The sequence below is a fragment of the Drosophila obscura genome, unplaced genomic scaffold (genome assembly GCF_018151105.1).
Source record: "Drosophila obscura isolate BZ-5 IFL unplaced genomic scaffold, ASM1815110v1 contig_17, whole genome shotgun sequence".
NCBI lineage: Eukaryota > Metazoa > Arthropoda > Insecta > Diptera > Drosophilidae > Drosophila > Drosophila obscura.
In genome coordinates this window covers 585,794-601,255 of record NW_024542757.1, presented here as the reverse complement: position 1 = coordinate 601,255, position 15,462 = coordinate 585,794, and the positions used below count along the sequence as shown (strand labels likewise).

The 15,462-nt window shown below is 45.7% G+C and overlaps 2 protein-coding genes across 3 annotated transcripts; one reads left to right on the top strand and one right to left on the bottom strand.

Moving 5' to 3' along the window:
• The first annotated feature begins 13 nt into the window (after positions 1-13).
• LOC111078986 (ubiquitin-protein ligase E3C) lies at positions 14-4,790 on the top strand. 2 transcript variants are annotated; one of them, XM_041592143.1, is made up of 9 exons: positions 14-104; positions 459-936; positions 1,004-1,751; positions 1,823-2,228; positions 2,281-2,402; positions 2,479-3,228; positions 3,287-3,431; positions 3,494-4,193; positions 4,257-4,790. In XM_041592143.1, the coding sequence occupies exons 2-9, from the start codon at positions 601-603 to the stop codon at positions 4,422-4,424; spliced, it is 3,375 nt and encodes a 1,124-aa protein (XP_041448077.1). In that variant the 5' UTR covers positions 14-104; positions 459-600; the 3' UTR covers positions 4,425-4,790. The 2 variants fall into 2 exon arrangements, with proteins under 2 accessions (XP_041448077.1, XP_022229651.2); XM_022373959.2 differs by lacking the exon at positions 14-104 and adding an exon at positions 292-382.
• On the bottom strand, positions 4,564-9,395 carry LOC111078987 (lipase 3). The gene is made up of 4 exons (XM_022373960.2): positions 8,701-9,395; positions 8,484-8,642; positions 5,266-5,350; positions 4,564-5,180 (listed from the first exon to the last, which is right to left on the bottom strand). The coding sequence occupies exons 1-4, from the start codon at positions 9,346-9,348 to the stop codon at positions 4,849-4,851; spliced, it is 1,224 nt and encodes a 407-aa protein (XP_022229652.2). The 5' UTR covers positions 9,349-9,395; the 3' UTR covers positions 4,564-4,848.
• Between the last annotated feature and the right edge of the window lie 6,067 nt (positions 9,396-15,462).

The window sequence follows — 15,462 nt, the reverse complement described above, 5'->3', positions numbered from 1 at the left end:
TTATTTATTTGTCAAAAAATCAAAATAAATTTATCACGAAAATTGTGAAACTTGAAGAACTTTAGCGCAGTTCAGGAGAAAGACATCGTGGTAATTTTTTGTTTGTAAGTAAAAAGGATCTACAAGGATAATTTTTCTGCGGTTTAACTCATGTTTAAATAGAGTGGGCTAAGTGGGTTAATTTCCTACATAACTCATGATTTTGGTATATCGGTATATGATATAGTATATTTAATATTGGTTTTTGGTATATTACCGTCTATTTCTGAGGGTCAGACGGTATATTCGATAAGTCACTGTATACAAGAAAAATACACAAATTTCGTGTGCAAATTAGAATTTTATGAATTTAAATTCACGTCAAGGGAAAGCGTATATACAAGTGAAGATCGTTGAGCAAAGGCCCAGTGCCACAGTGCCTTTTTTGAAACTGCTTCGTTTGGCGTCTTCTTTCGCAGGTGTGAATAATGGCCGTAGGAAGGTAGGACGAGGTACCTAAGAGAACGAGATCAGCTGCTTGCACAACAACAACAACAAAAGAAACGTAATAAAAAACAAGACGGAACAACTTCAATATTAAACCAAGACAAGTGCAGCGTCATGTTTGGCTTCGATGGCGAGTACCGTCGTCGTCCGGTGCAAAGTCTTGGTGGTGCTTCCCATACCCACGACCGGGAGACTGTGATACGGAAAGCAGCCGAGGAGCGACAGAAACGCAATGAGCTGCGCCAGAAGGCCAACGGCGCCATGGTGCTGCAGTCCTATGCCCGTTCCTTCATTCAGCGCCAGCGTCGCAAACGGGCGGAGCGGGAGGCCTTTGACGTATACCTACAGGCTCATCGCCATCGCCTGACAGAGGATGAGAGTCTGAATTTCCTGCTGCGTCGCCTGAACTTCTTCTACAGCAGTCGCGAGGCCAAGGACGGCGAACGTTTGGTATGAGCTGGTACAACTTTGAATTACATATTCCATTCGCTATCCGAGTCTTGCGTTGCTTTTCCAGATTGAAGTCTGCCAACAAATCCTGCGTAGCCCTGGCCGCCTGCTGCAGCATTCAGCATCGGATCCGATCTGGCTGTTTCGAGTGTGCAAGCTGCTAGACGCTTGCCTGCTCCAATTGACGCTCTCCCAGTCCGCCCAGGCCATTCCCCTGCGGATGCTGGAAACCTTTACAACAGTCACCGCCGTGGAGCGCTATGTGAGCGATGAGACATTGCTGTTCAAATATTTGGAGCGTGTTTTCGGTTTCCTTATCGCACGCAACTACTTCCTTCGCTTGCGCCAGCTGCTGGATGAGAAATGCCCGCCGCTGGATGGAGAAACGCTGCATGCCCCCAGTCCGCTGGCCGAGGCCCTGCTACATTTGCTGCTGCGTCCGTTGGCAGTGGCCAAACGAGCCTGCACTGGGGGACAGGTGTTGCCCGTGTCATTGCTCGTGTGCCAGAATTTCGTCAAGGATATCCTGGCCACGCCCCACACGGATGCCATGCGCTGTTTCGTACTCCCCTGCCTGGCCGAATGTCCAGAGTTCCCCTTCGATCTGTTGATGCGCTCGCTCTTCGATCTGCTGGAAAAAGCAGCGGTGACTGCTACATCCGAGTCAGATAATGCCTCCAGTCAGCGCAGCTTCTTGTTCCATGGCTCGGAGAGGGGAAGTGGCGGCGCTAAGCAAACCGTGGTCCAACCAGTGGATGCCTTGTTTACCTCATTCTTACTTAACTCCCTCTTGGTGCTCGACCGCAGGCAGCTGGGTAAGTTGCTAAAATATTCCAATTGAGTACCCAGATTATAAACCTCCCACCCACTCGTCTCGTGTCTGCAGCCACATTACAGCAGAGTTCGCTGCTCACTGTCTACGTGCGAATCATAGCCGAAATGATGCCCAACATTCTGCTCCTTCCCAAGTCCACACTACGGACGCATGCCAATGCCCCGCATCGGCATGTAGACAGCGACGATGAATCGGATGAGGAGGAAGAGGAGGACCAGCCAGCATCACGCACACTGGACTACGATATGGAGCAGACATGTCGCACGAGCACGGAACTGAGCAGCAAGGAGCGCGACTGTCTGCTGGAGTCCATAGCCATACTGAACGAAACGGAGCGCGTGGATTTCATTGTCCAGCAACTGGATCCTCACATCGAGCACAGCCAACTGATCTACGCCCTCTGCGAGATTTGCCACAACCTAATGATCTACAACAAGCACGCAGTCTACGAATATAAGTGAGTAATGGCAGTAATGGGCATTCAGTTAAGTAAATTTCCGCCCTTGCAGGCTGCTGTACACTTTGGCCTTCACTCCGAAGTTTATTCGCGCCGTTTGGTTCAAGCTGGCCGCCGAATCCACACAGCTTGGCTTCTCAGCACCGCTTAGCCTCATTTCCAAGGGGGTTGTGCGTAAGTCCTCTTTAAAATGAAATTCTAAGCATCTTTGGTTATATTACAAATTTCCATATCTTTCGCATTTCGACAGCGAAACAGCAGGGAGTGGATCGCACCATTCCATTGTTGGCCACCTTCTGTATGCTCTTTGGACGTCTGCTGCCCACTCTGCACGATGTGGAGTTTGTGGAGAACAAGCTGTTGCTGACGAAGCACGTTCGACTGATGCCCTTCTCGATTGCGGAGATTGTGCAAATGTCCAAAACGCTGAAGGACATTAGTCTGGGTCTGGTGGAGCTGGCCTTCCCGGAGACACGCAGCAATTTGGCCAACTATCGCAGCGTGTTGGGCCACACAGAGGCCGATGACAAGAAGCTGCGCCATCAGAAGCAGATCTGGGCCAATTTGCTCAATGTTGTGGTCTTTGTGCTCAACCAGATATACACGCGTGACCTGCGCATGGGCTTCTGTCCGGAGTCACACTGGACTGTCAGTCGATTGGACCTGCCGCTGGACAGGCCAACCGATCTTCCCCTGACCCATAGCAGCCGTTTGCGCGGTATTCGTCCCTTTCAACCGATCCGGGACTTTACACGCGAAGACTTTGAGAACGGGCCGCCCATGTCCACCAAGCAGATACGCTCAATAACCATTCTGCGCGAGATCCCATTTGTGGTGGCCTTCAGCAAGCGTGTGAGCATTCTCCAGGGTCTGGTGGCAGCCAACAAGATGCGAGTCCAGGGCCATTTGCAAGCCTTCCTCCAGGGTCCCTCCATTATGATCACTGTCCGCCGTACGCATCTGTATGAAGATGCCTACGACAAGCTGCGCCCAGAGAACGGTATGCACCCTAGGGATTACCCTAAGTTTCGATGTTAATGAAATTATCTTTCTTACAGAGCCGGATCTACGTCCGAAATTCCGCATACAGTTTGTCTCATCGCTGGGTCTGGACGAGGCGGGCATTGATGGCGGCGGTGTATTTCGGGAATTCCTATCAGAGCTTATCAAAAGTGCATTCGATCCCAATCGTGGATTCTTCATGTGAGAGAAACTGGCATTTACCCACGGGGAAATCGCTTAACACGCTAACCTTGAATTTCCAGGGTGACCACGGACAACAAACTTTATCCGAACCCGAATGTGGCCGATCTCTTTGGCGACTTTGAGAAGCATTACTATTTCATTGGTCGCATTGTGGGCAAGGCGATCTACGAAAACCTGCTCGTGGAGCTGCCGCTGGCCGAGTTCTTCCTAACAAAATTGGCTGGCAAATACTCGGATGTGGACATACATCAGTTGGCCTCTCTGGATCCGGAACTGTATCGAAATCTGTTGTATTTGAAGGACTATACAGGTGATGTCAGTGAATTGAATTTGGATTTCACGGTGGCCAGCAGCTCGCTGGGACAGACGCAGATTGTCGAGCTGAAGCCGCAGGGCCAGAGCACCCCGGTGACCAACTCGAATCGCATTGAGTATATCCAGCTGATAGCCGACTATAAGCTCAATGTCCAAATACGTCGTCACTGCAATGCCTTCCGCAAGGGTCTGTCCAATGTCCTGCCCATCGAATGGCTCTATATGTTCAGCAACAAGGAGCTGCAAATACTCATATCTGGTGCTGAGATTCCCATCGATCTGGAGGATCTCAAGAAGCACTGCAAATACGGCGGCGAATACACGCCGGAACATCCCTCGATTGTGGCCTTCTGGGAGGCATTGGAGGGCTTCGATGATCTGCAGCGCAGGCAGCTGCTCAAGTTCGTTACCAGCTGCTCCAGGCCCCCATTGTTGGGTTTCAAGGTGCGACTATCAGATGGAATTTCATTTGAAGTTTATTGATCTTATATTCGATTTCGTTTGCAGGACCTGGATCCACCTTTCTTCATACAAAATGCCGGAGATATGGAGCGCCTGCCCACGGCCAGCACCTGCACCAATCTGCTGAAGCTGCCGCCCTTCAATAGTGTGGAACAAATGCGTGAAAAGCTGCTCTATGCCATACAGTCCGGTGTGGGCTTTGAACTCAGCTAATCTGTCCAGCCAATGGCTTCCATATGTGGGTGCATACACTCCCACTTTCCCTTGATCAGGAAACACATATCCCCGAAAACCCAAAACCCCAAAACCCTAAACCCAAATAACACGACTCCAATCCAAGGGACCCACCAGGCACACGGGCAGGCGGTGCAGATATTCCAGTTATTCTTAGTAAATATAAATATGTATAATGACTTACGTAAATGCGATGTGTAAAGAATGAAGCTTATGAGGTCTGTTTATCAAGGTTTTTCTTTTGATTCTTTTTAGTTGTTTAGTTTTTGTGTCCCCTATAACAAGCTATGAGTGTAAAACATAAGGATATAATGAATATTTCCACGATTAAGATGATTAAACCTATTGATTAAATACTATAAAAGTATCGTTGGTGTCCCTCTGCCAATGCAATTCATCATCATCATCTATCCTGAAGTGCTGCTGTTGCTGCTGCTGCTGCATCCAGTTGCCAGGCCTGTTGAATGATTCGCTCATAAACCATCTGCGTGGCAGTGACGGCAAACAGAAAGTCAATGTGATTGTAGCCTGGAACCTGATACAACTGGGTTCGGCTCTGGCGCAGCTCGTTAACCAGTCGCTGTACATCAGCTTGGCTGGACAGGGCATCGCGTGTGCCATGAAAGATCTGCAGCTGGAGGCGAACATTCCTCAACTGATATGAGGGGGGCGTGGCCTGGCCATATCGCAGCATATTAAGCCTCGGCAAACGATAGTCGTATTGCTGGAATTTGCCTGCGGATGACACGGAGAAAGACATCAGCAGGACGAGTAGTACCTCCCTACTCCATCAGGCATATGTCAAACTCTCCAAACTTACCGCTATTGATGAGCTGCCCGAAGTGCAGCAATTGGCCACGCGAGATGCCCGCCGGTATCGTCTCCAGTATGCGTGGCAAGAGGTTCTGTGAAGGGCAAGAGGCAAAAGCCAAAACAGAGGAAAGGATGAAACCATTTTGTTAGGCTTAAACTTCCAATACGTTTAAATTTTATGTGATGAAGCCGGATATACGACCTCTCCGACCAGTCAGTGTGTGTGTGTGTGTGTGTGTGGTGTGTGTGTGTGAGTGTCGGCCGGTGTATCGGTGTGTGTTCAGGCTGCTATTTCCGTTTCATTGCGACACAAAGCATACGGAAGTGCACACAAGCACACAAACAGAAGCACATACCCGTACACACATGAGCAAACACTGAAGCGAGGTCGCAGGCCAAAGGCCAGGAGGTCCTCTTGCTTTGATGGCTGCTCCTGCCGCTGCCAAGGGTGCCGTTTTTTTATTATTTGTTTAGAAATTAGCTGCTTATTTGTGGATAAGGAAGGTGCAATGGAATTTTCAATTTAAATTCGAAACTCATTTAGATTGATTTGGGGGCGAATCAATTGAACCGAGGGCAAGCGTCTGAAGATTTAAAAGCGTGCATCAATATTGTTCTTGGAGGAGTCTGACACACTGTTTGCATCCTTAAATTCATTTAAATTACATTTACAGAAGTGCAAAATGGTTTATTTTCTCTTAACCTATCACTGAATTCAACAAAAATCAATAAACATCTATCCAAGTTTTCTTTTGATACGTACTATTAAACTGTATGGAAAAAGTTCCATTTAAATCAAAGAAATCGTTGCTTGATTGAATGCGAATTGGAATATTCATTTGCAATATCCGCAAAAACTTGGGCAATTTTTTTTTGCGATTGTCGCATGCATGTTTGGCATTCTTTTTGCATGCTGCAATGACTCTTGAACTGAAGTATTTTATGTAAATCGGCCGACTTTAAATTTCCATGACAAGCCATTGAAACGTTTCATGCGTCGTGTGGCGTAGTGCCGCGACGCGCTGCTCGTTGCTCGTTGAGCGTCGCTCTGCGTCCTGCGGCGACATATTTTTTTGTTGGTGTTATTTTGATGTTTATTTGATTTTCCGCCTGGCCGTTGCATTTCCACACGACAGTTGTTGTTGTTTTGTATTTTTTGTGCAACCAACCAGCTTGCAACTTGTGGCAAATACGAGCATTTTTTTGTGCCGCCAGCTTGTGTTTGTGTTTCCCCGATTTTTTCTTTTCCCATCCCCCTTGAATTTTCCTTTACGTTTTTCTTTACATTCTTTATTCCCTCTCGAATCTTACTCGACGCATTGCAGTTGGCCAAGTCTGTTGAACTCTATGCGGGCACCGGCTTGAGGGGCAGCTCCTACTAAATATGCACAAATATTTATTCGGACGTCTATCTGTATGGTGTGGCTGTTCGGCAGTTGTCACAAGTATCGCCTCGCTCCATTTGCTCAAGCCGGAGCAGCGTCTTTTCTCCCTATTTGCTTAGTCATATATTCCCCTTTTATTTTTATTTTTTTTTTATGCTGGTTGCAGTGACTAGTTTGTTGACTTTTTTATGGAAGCCATGACGATCTGACAGATATGGCACGCGGTTGCACTCAGTTGATTCCTGTGTCAAGTGGCAGTAGCTTCCAAATTGCTGTTGACTTGCCTCCGTTTGGCGCTTCGAAGTTTGGCGTTGAAGTTTCGAATTGACAAACTTATTCATGTACGGGTATATGGTATATGTGTAGGGAGACAGGGAAACTGATTTTTATTTGGTTTTACCCAGGGAAGGAGAGTTATCAATGAAAAAGGGCTTGGTGGGAATGATAAGTGAATTTTTATTGAAGTAAAAAGAATCGCTGATTGGTTGCCACAATAAAATATTGGGAAATTTCCAGATATATTGAAACAATCGATAAACCTTTCTTTGACTTGAAGATATTAAGAATATCACGAATCTGTGAACTTGTGTTTATTTATTTAATTTATTTATTTAATTAATTGCGTGTGCATTTCCCATGCACGATTTCCTTTTGATGTTGTACAATTTTATGACCGTGTTTTGTTTAAGTTCAACTATTTTATTCATCATTTGAAATGCTTATTTATGGCTGCAGTTGGCAAAAAACCTTGAGAGTTATATTCCCGAACAGTTTTCAGCATTTTTTTTCGCTGTCTCTTGGCAACTATAAAAAGTTCACATCCGGCTTCGGCAGCACCAGTGGCCAGGTCCAAAAACCAATTGGCCCAAGCCCTTACCCTTACCGTAATAACTAACAAGCGGCACTTGGCGTCTGGGGTGTTCCACACACACACACACACACTCCAACAGACTCACTTCAGTCGGTTAGGTACGGTAAGCCTTTTGAGCACGCGCCCCCGTAACACGGCGAACACACAGATAAGCCATAAAGTTTTTTCTTTCGGTGCACGGGCGCGATTTATTTGCCATATTTCACGGCAAAACAAAATTCAAATGTACCGAGTGTACGACTCGTATGCGAGAGGGAAACAAAAAGTGTTTAAGGCAACGTGGCGTATACGTAATGTATGTTATACTCTAGTTAGCCGCCAGCGCGGGAGGCGGTGCGAAGGGTAGGGTAGGGAGGGAAGGGTTATAGTTCGGTTGGGCAATGGAAAAGTTTAGCGCACCTTTTGGCTGCACATTACAGGAGATATGTATATGTACGTGGAAATGGCCTTCGAGTCGGTACGCAGATGCTCTGAATGGTTAATGCTGGAACTATTTAATAGCTGCGATTAAGTCTGTTCATCCAATTGACTGTCTGACGGACTGCTTGATGCACACATAATAAATCTGAACAATTGTCCGCGCGTTCTATCGTAATTTAATACAAAAGGTAACCAAATTTAAGCTCATACCAATGTACCCATATCCTGCACCCTTCCTTTCCACAATAGTTCTGACCTAACTTCCAACCAGGAAGCTGAGCCCTGGCAAGAGCAGCTCGTTTACGCATTTAAATTCAAATAACTTTTATTACCAAAACTAAGGCTTCTCCCCGAATGCCTCCCCCCCCCCCCCATTCTTCCACTTCCGCTCTTTTTCTCTCTGTCTGTGTGTGTGTGTGTGTCGAGCATAGGGTTGGGTTCAGTCCCACTCCTGAGTGCAATAAAAACTTTTGCATACAACAAGAAAAAAAAAAGTTTTGGGGCCGCTTTGTTGGCTAAATTATGGCCCGCATATATAATCGTACTCACACGATCCACTGGATAGTCGCTGAAGCCCACATAGAGGGAGGTGAAGAGCGTGCAGAGGGTGTAGGTGGGCAGGGTGGCGCTGCAAAAGAACTGCCCACCCACCTGGGTCAGCGCCGTGGCGGGCAGCAGCTCGTTGAGGCCTAGCTTGTTGAGTAGCAGCTGCAAGGGGGGATTATCAGATTCTGATGATGCGTCCGCTCATCAAGTATATACGCACGGTGGCCCCGGTACTGTCGCTGGCCAGCAGACGCAGTGGCGGACTGCTCAGGTGCTTGAGAAAGGCCACGGGAGCCATTAGGGCCGCATTGGCAAACCTCGCATTGTACTCGGGACGTTGCGACAGGAGCACCAGCAGCACAGTGGTCCCCTGCGAGTGGCCCACATAGTGCATCTGCCTGTGTCCCGTCATGGCTAGCACATGGTCCACGATGGCGGGCAGGTCGTAGAGGCCAATCTCGTGCCAGCTGAATTGCCAGAAACGCGCCTGACTCGTTTGCAAAGTGCGGTGCCGACGGGAGTGCGTTGTTCCCCGGGCATTTGGCAGCCAGACGTCAAAGCATCGCCTGTGCAGCTGCAGGGCCAGAGCCCGGCCCGGTCCGGCAGTCACAAAGTCTGCGGCCGAGCCGAGGAGTCCGTGCATCAGCACAAAAGGCCGCAGCCTGGCCCTAGTCCCATGGGGGCAGCTCTGGTTGCGCGGCGCGGGAATGCGATGAACACTCAAAAGATACCCGTCGGCGGTCTCCACGCGATGCACTTGACACTCGAGGCGATGCCGCTGCACCATCTGGCACACGGAGTCGATCAGCCTCTGCCCCAGACTGGCACTCAGGCAGCTGATCAGCAGGAAGACCACGCAAAGTTTCATGTGGACTGGCCGGCTGCCCTTGAGGCATGCTCATAGCCAAGTGACGTTCGAGCGGCTACTGTGGCAGTCACAGCATTTGTTGACTGGTTTTGTGTGCGTCTCTCTGGCAAACGCCGCGTATACGCAATGCAAATACTGAATAATGCGGAGAGACAGAGGCAGTGTGAAGGGGGGCTTTAAATAAATACATTTTCATCTTTTGTTTGCCCGTTGACAAGCCATTGTAAGGGGGATTATAGGGGGAGTGCGTTGGGGCGCTGGAAGATGGCCTAGAAACGATGATTTGTATATGTTGAGTTTTCGAATTCCCCGCTTTAATATACCCAGTCATAGCGTATAGCTCGCATTTAAATATTCCCCTGAGTACTCTTTGGTATTGTTATTTACAAGTGGATTTTCCCAATTAAATGTGTCATTATATTGGATGGTAATCAAGCCCCTAAGAGTCACCATGTCCTACCACCATTCATGCTGGATGCTCTAATTAGCAGAATTAATTTACAGACCAATTTCGGGTTGATTTGCCTTGCTGCAGTGAAACGCACCGAAGTGCACCAGCCCGCGGTTGGGCCATGCCCACTCCCATGCATGCATAGGTATGCATATAATGAACGCCCCACTGACTGACTGAGTGATTGAATGACTGTGGACAGCAGTAGCCAGCAGTAGCAGATGTTCGGGGCTGCCTATGTGATTTACAATTTGAATTGTCTGAACGTGTTGAAAATGCAATCGTGCTAATTAAAATGACCGCGGGGCGAGAGCGTGTGAAATTATTACACATCATAGATGTGACGTACACAATGATAGAGGTCGAAATTGGTTGAATGGAGGCCCGGTTGGACTGCAGAACAAAATTGAGTGTGGTTCGCCCAGCCAAAGGAAGGCTCAACTCCAATTCAATGCCACTGGAATTCAGCTAAAAGCAGTTCAACGATGTATGTATCCTATATAAATATAGCCCATGTTAAGCTGCTCCTCTGACTTCTGGAGAGGACGGATACACATGTTGATCCAATTCATATTTTATGAAACCAACATTTTCACAACTCAAACAATTTCCCGTCGGACAGCCAGCCCTACGGCTATCCAACAACCACTTAAATTCTCTCCTGCAGCTATTGTTCTGAAACTCAAGCTCAACTTGACCTGAAACCAAACAAACTTTTCAGAAGATGGTCGAGATGGATGCCATCACATATTAACCATTTCCAACAACAGCGATTGGGGTACTCGCTTTCGGCAGATTTTTGAAAATTCATTTTAGCCCAAATAAAAGAGGAAAATCTTATGTAAATGGTGAAAGAGGGAAATGAAAAAAGAAAACTCTGAGCGGGGCAACAGAGACAGCGAGAGGGAGCGCACGAGAGGGGCGAGGGCGAAGACAACATTGCAAAGGCAGCTTCGAGTTAAGTAAATTTGATTCAAGGACACTTGACTTGGCGTGGAATCCCTTTGGCTACTTACCCAGCCACCTCCCTACGCCCGTTTCTCCTTACCAGCCCTTCCTCCCCTCGTCTAGTACCATTTGCAAAACGATTTTAATACTTTCTCGCACAAAAGCTACTTAAAGTTTTGCCTTTGCTCGACGCTTAATTCGTTTTTTGTCAACAGCAAAGAAAACAAGCAGCAAAAATAAGAATAAAAGTTTTATTTTTAAATTGAGTTAAGTTAATTTTTTTGCTGCCTTTGTTTTGGCCAAGTTTTTTGTCTGTGGGGGGCGGAAGTTTGCGCTTTGGTTTGCCTAATAAATGTGCGTGCAAACAAAAGCGATAGATAGTCGCAGTACGACCGACAGGCAGAGAGGGAGAGTGTGTGTGTGTGCCAGAGACAGTTGTTGCGACAGCCAAAAGGATAAAGGATAATGACAGCCATTAGTATTAAGTGCGCGTTGGCTACTTTGGAAGCTACTGCTTCACCTCCTCGTCCTCCCACTTTATGTGGGTGCCAGGGATTTTTTCCTGCTCTCTTCTCCCCTTCTGGCCGCTCATTAAAGTTGTTAAGTACTTGGCGTAAATGTGGCTCTAGCACGAAGGGGGCTGGAGCTAAGAAAGAGCCAACTCCAGGGGGATTGAGGCACCACTATTAAAGTTAATTTAAATGCGCCTCAAGCGCCTCCACTTAATTCGTTCAGAGAACTACACAACTTTCCCCAACTTGAACTACATTTCCAGAACATTTCCATTTATACTCCAATTATGTCCACACACAAGTCAATGAACTGAAACAACAGATTGTAACACTATATTCAACCGAACCTGTTCACCTGTTTCGGCGCACAGAACAAAAGCCACTGGCAGCATCTAGGTGAAATTTCCCTGGCACAACCAGACAGCATTCGACCACAACTTGAGCTCCAATTTAATTTCATTCTGTGATACAAAGGCATCACCGAACAATTCACTCAAAAAAAGTGACATAAGCCAGGAATATGCGTGGATAGGGCTGGCATTTTTGGTATTTTCTCTCTCACATCTTTTTGTTTTCACAGGTTTTTATGTACCCTTACAAGCAGCAGAAGCAGTGTAAGAATGGGATTGGAATGTACATGTATGTAGATTAGATGATTCATTGCAGCATTTGCTCAATTTAAACCATATGTGGGGATAGAACACTTTCGACACTTTCTATTTATCTTTCTACCATCCAATCTGTTGTCATATACTATTCATCTGCACTGTAATGTAAGGGTATTTTATTATCAACTTGTTTCATATCACTCTCAGTGATTCTCTTTTGTTGCATGTTTTTTGTTTGGGATTCTTTATGACGTGCAACAAGCACGCCACATTTGCGTTCAATGGGCATGAGATAATGTCATCATCAACGTCGTCGTCTTCATCATTCATCTTCCGTCTGACGCGACGGTTCTGGTCAGGTGAAAACTCTTGATGAGGAGGGCCAGACCCCAAGGGAGAGAGACAGACCATAGTTCTTGTCTCTTGTCTCTTGTCCCATGCTCACTGGCATTTTGTTTTCAAGAAATTGCATTCGTTTAATGGGAATTGCATTTTTAATTAATTCTGCTTTTTGTCCCCCATAATGGATGTGGTACATAAGTGCATGGCACGGAAGGTGGGACAAATTAAAGATGAAAATGAATGAGTGCAGAAAAGAGAATTATAAAAAAAAGATGAAAAATTGTGTGTTAATTGATTGATTGATTGATAGGTATATGTCCTAATTATTGAATCATTAAGCTTTCACACGGACATTAAAAATGAAGGATATCAGTGTGGAGTGGAACCCAATTTACTTGATAATAAATATGTTTTATATTCGATATTCGGAAAATGTAGCGCTTGTATATTATGAAATTAATTGGATATTGCATTGCTGTCCACCACAGAGTACCATAGAAATTGTATAAAGATTTCAGCAATAATTATTTGAATGATTTATAGACATTTTTATTGATTAGCATATTCTTAATTTGTTGAACAAAAAGTTTCAAATGTTGAAAATTTAATTTACATTCTCTATGACAGCCTGCAGAGTGCTCGTAATTGCACCTCCCGCAGAAAGAAAACTTGTTGTCTCCATATTTTTTTTCTATGCAATTAAATGTATATTTCCCGCAATGCCTCATCCACGCCGGCATCGAGATATATCCATCGAGATATATGGCACAATTTGATGCCAATTCCCAGCCTCCCTTTTGCTCTTCCATCGTGTGTGATATTGTTTTCATTCTATTTTATCTTTATTTTACATTATTTCCATATTCATTTGATTTTTTATTTATGCGAAGCTGATGAGTCCTTTTGATTTTTTTTACGATTGACGTGTTCGCTTTTGTTTTTTTTTATATATTTGCATAAACTGTATACAAGATTTTCACTTTGATTTGATTTCACATCGTGAAAAATATATTTTTCTCATTTTTTTTCACTGTCAAATATTTACGAAGAGTTTTTCAATTGAGGAATAATTCTGAAACGTAAAGAATAAAAAACAAACCATGTAGTTGTAATATTTTTTTAAATGGAAACGTAAATATGATGGTCACCAATTTAATAAAGTATATATCAATGTTTACCCTGAATGATTTTCTTTTTTCCAAGGCAATCTCACTCGTCACGTATACGTTCCCCTGTTTTTGCAAAGGAAAACCTGTGCGGCATATTAATTATTTATAATTATTGTTAATTTTGAAAGCAACTAACCAACCAAACAAAAAACAACACGAAAAAATTGGGAGAACAGCACGAAGAAAAACCACAAAGAGAACCTCAATTAAAATTCAAATTAGAGCGCTTGGGAAATTTTCGTTCTGGCTGGCGGCAAGAGTGCGAAAACTTAAAACCGCAGGGAGGTGCTGGTGCCCAGCCAGCACTCCCCCTCCCTGAAATCTCCCTCCAACCCACAAAACTAACTGCCTAAAATGAAATATGAACCCCAGGCACTGCTCCTGGAACACAGGAAGGATGATGAAGGCGGGTGGCGCAGGGGTAACTGAGGAAAAGCCAACTTCGTCAGCCATGGACTACTAATAAGAAATTTGTGAACTTTGCAAATTTGCCATCATTAATTCTGAGGCGGGGAGCTCAGTGCAGGAGCGGAAGGGAGAGGAGGGGTATGACTGGCTCGGAAAATTGTCGAACAAGAACATTTTTCATTTGTCGTCGTCGTCGTCGTCCTTTTTGTCACTGTTGCCCCTCGTCATTGTATAATAATTGTCAAGCAATTTAAATCGAAGCTTGGGGCATAATAAATTGTCATATGGCAGGAGGCATGGCCACGCCTTCACAGCCTCCGCGTGGCAGTCCGGACTTAAAGGAAAGAGAAGAAAAAAAAAATAAGGTAATGAGGAAACGGAAATTGCTGCCGGAAGTCGGAGCCCAGGCAGGAGACGGAAGCTCATTTTGCAATATTCACAGACGACTGATTTCGATTTCTAGCAGCGCCTTTTTCTGTGCTTACACCATGAATTGTAAATTGAGTGAGGGCCCCCAAAAGAAAGTCCTGCAACTTTCGTTTGTCCCGCTTATAGTCATCATTAATAATAGTGGGCGAATGAAGGAGAAGGAGTGAGGAAAACTGATTAAGGGAAATACTTTTGAGTGTTGCTCTTTGAGCCATGCCAAGGGCAAGCCCTAGAGGATACAAGAGTTTCCCCCGTCGCTATATCAAATGCAATATTTTTGAGCTGACCTTCTGCTATTTCTTTGGTTGCAGCCTGGGCGCTCCGGTCAGTGCTGACAGTGTTTAGGTTTTCCTTTTGCACCTCAAGAATTTACCATTTCCATTTCTTGATTTAGCTCAGTTTTCCTTGACGTTGCTCTGGAATTTTCCTGCTTTAATGCGGGGCAATGCAATGCCTCTCTGAAGAGCCACCAAGGGCCTGAGCCGTTTGTCTGCCAAGGCAACAAAATGGTTGCGCGAAAAGCTTCTAGTAAATGCTTCCACGTTGCCAAGTTCTCGTTTGTGAAGAGCTGTTCAAATAAGCACGAGCACGAGCATGGGCACGCCAGCAGCAGCCAGCAGTAAAAACAACTAGAGGAAAGGCAGCTAGCAGGTGGGTTAGGGACAGGTACGGGGTCAGGGATACGGATAGGTACAGGGACAGGAGCTGGCTGACGTTAGTCTCATTGTTGACATTCGCAGGCAACGGCAGAGCGGTGCGGCTAAAGGGTAGCTGGAAAAAAGGCAACAAAAAGCAATTAACTTGGCTTACATCTTTGTTGAAAGTGGAGACTCATGGCGCGATTTATGCCGCCGGCACGACGGCTCCTGGTACAGGTGTGGGTGAGAAGAAGATGCTGCAAGGCAGCCACCCTGCTGCGACCCTCTGTCTTTTCCCCTTGACTTGGCTAACGAAACAAAAGTGAAGCGTGAATCTCGCACAATGATAAAAGTTAATGGCTTGCCCCACTTCAGGGGTTAGATCTCGCTTTGATTCTCTGGCAAATTGTGAAGGCATTAGAGTACCCAGTAGTAAGTATAGAGGAAGTGTGGCACGTGCCACACAGTTGAAATAATATTGAATATTGAATCAAAATGGATTCAGCTTAAGATGTCCCAAGTGATTAACTCTTTTTTCTAGCTTTGAAAGAAGTTCCCAGCTCCCAATAAAAATCATATTCAAAAGCGTTTTTCGTTTTTTTTTTCAGC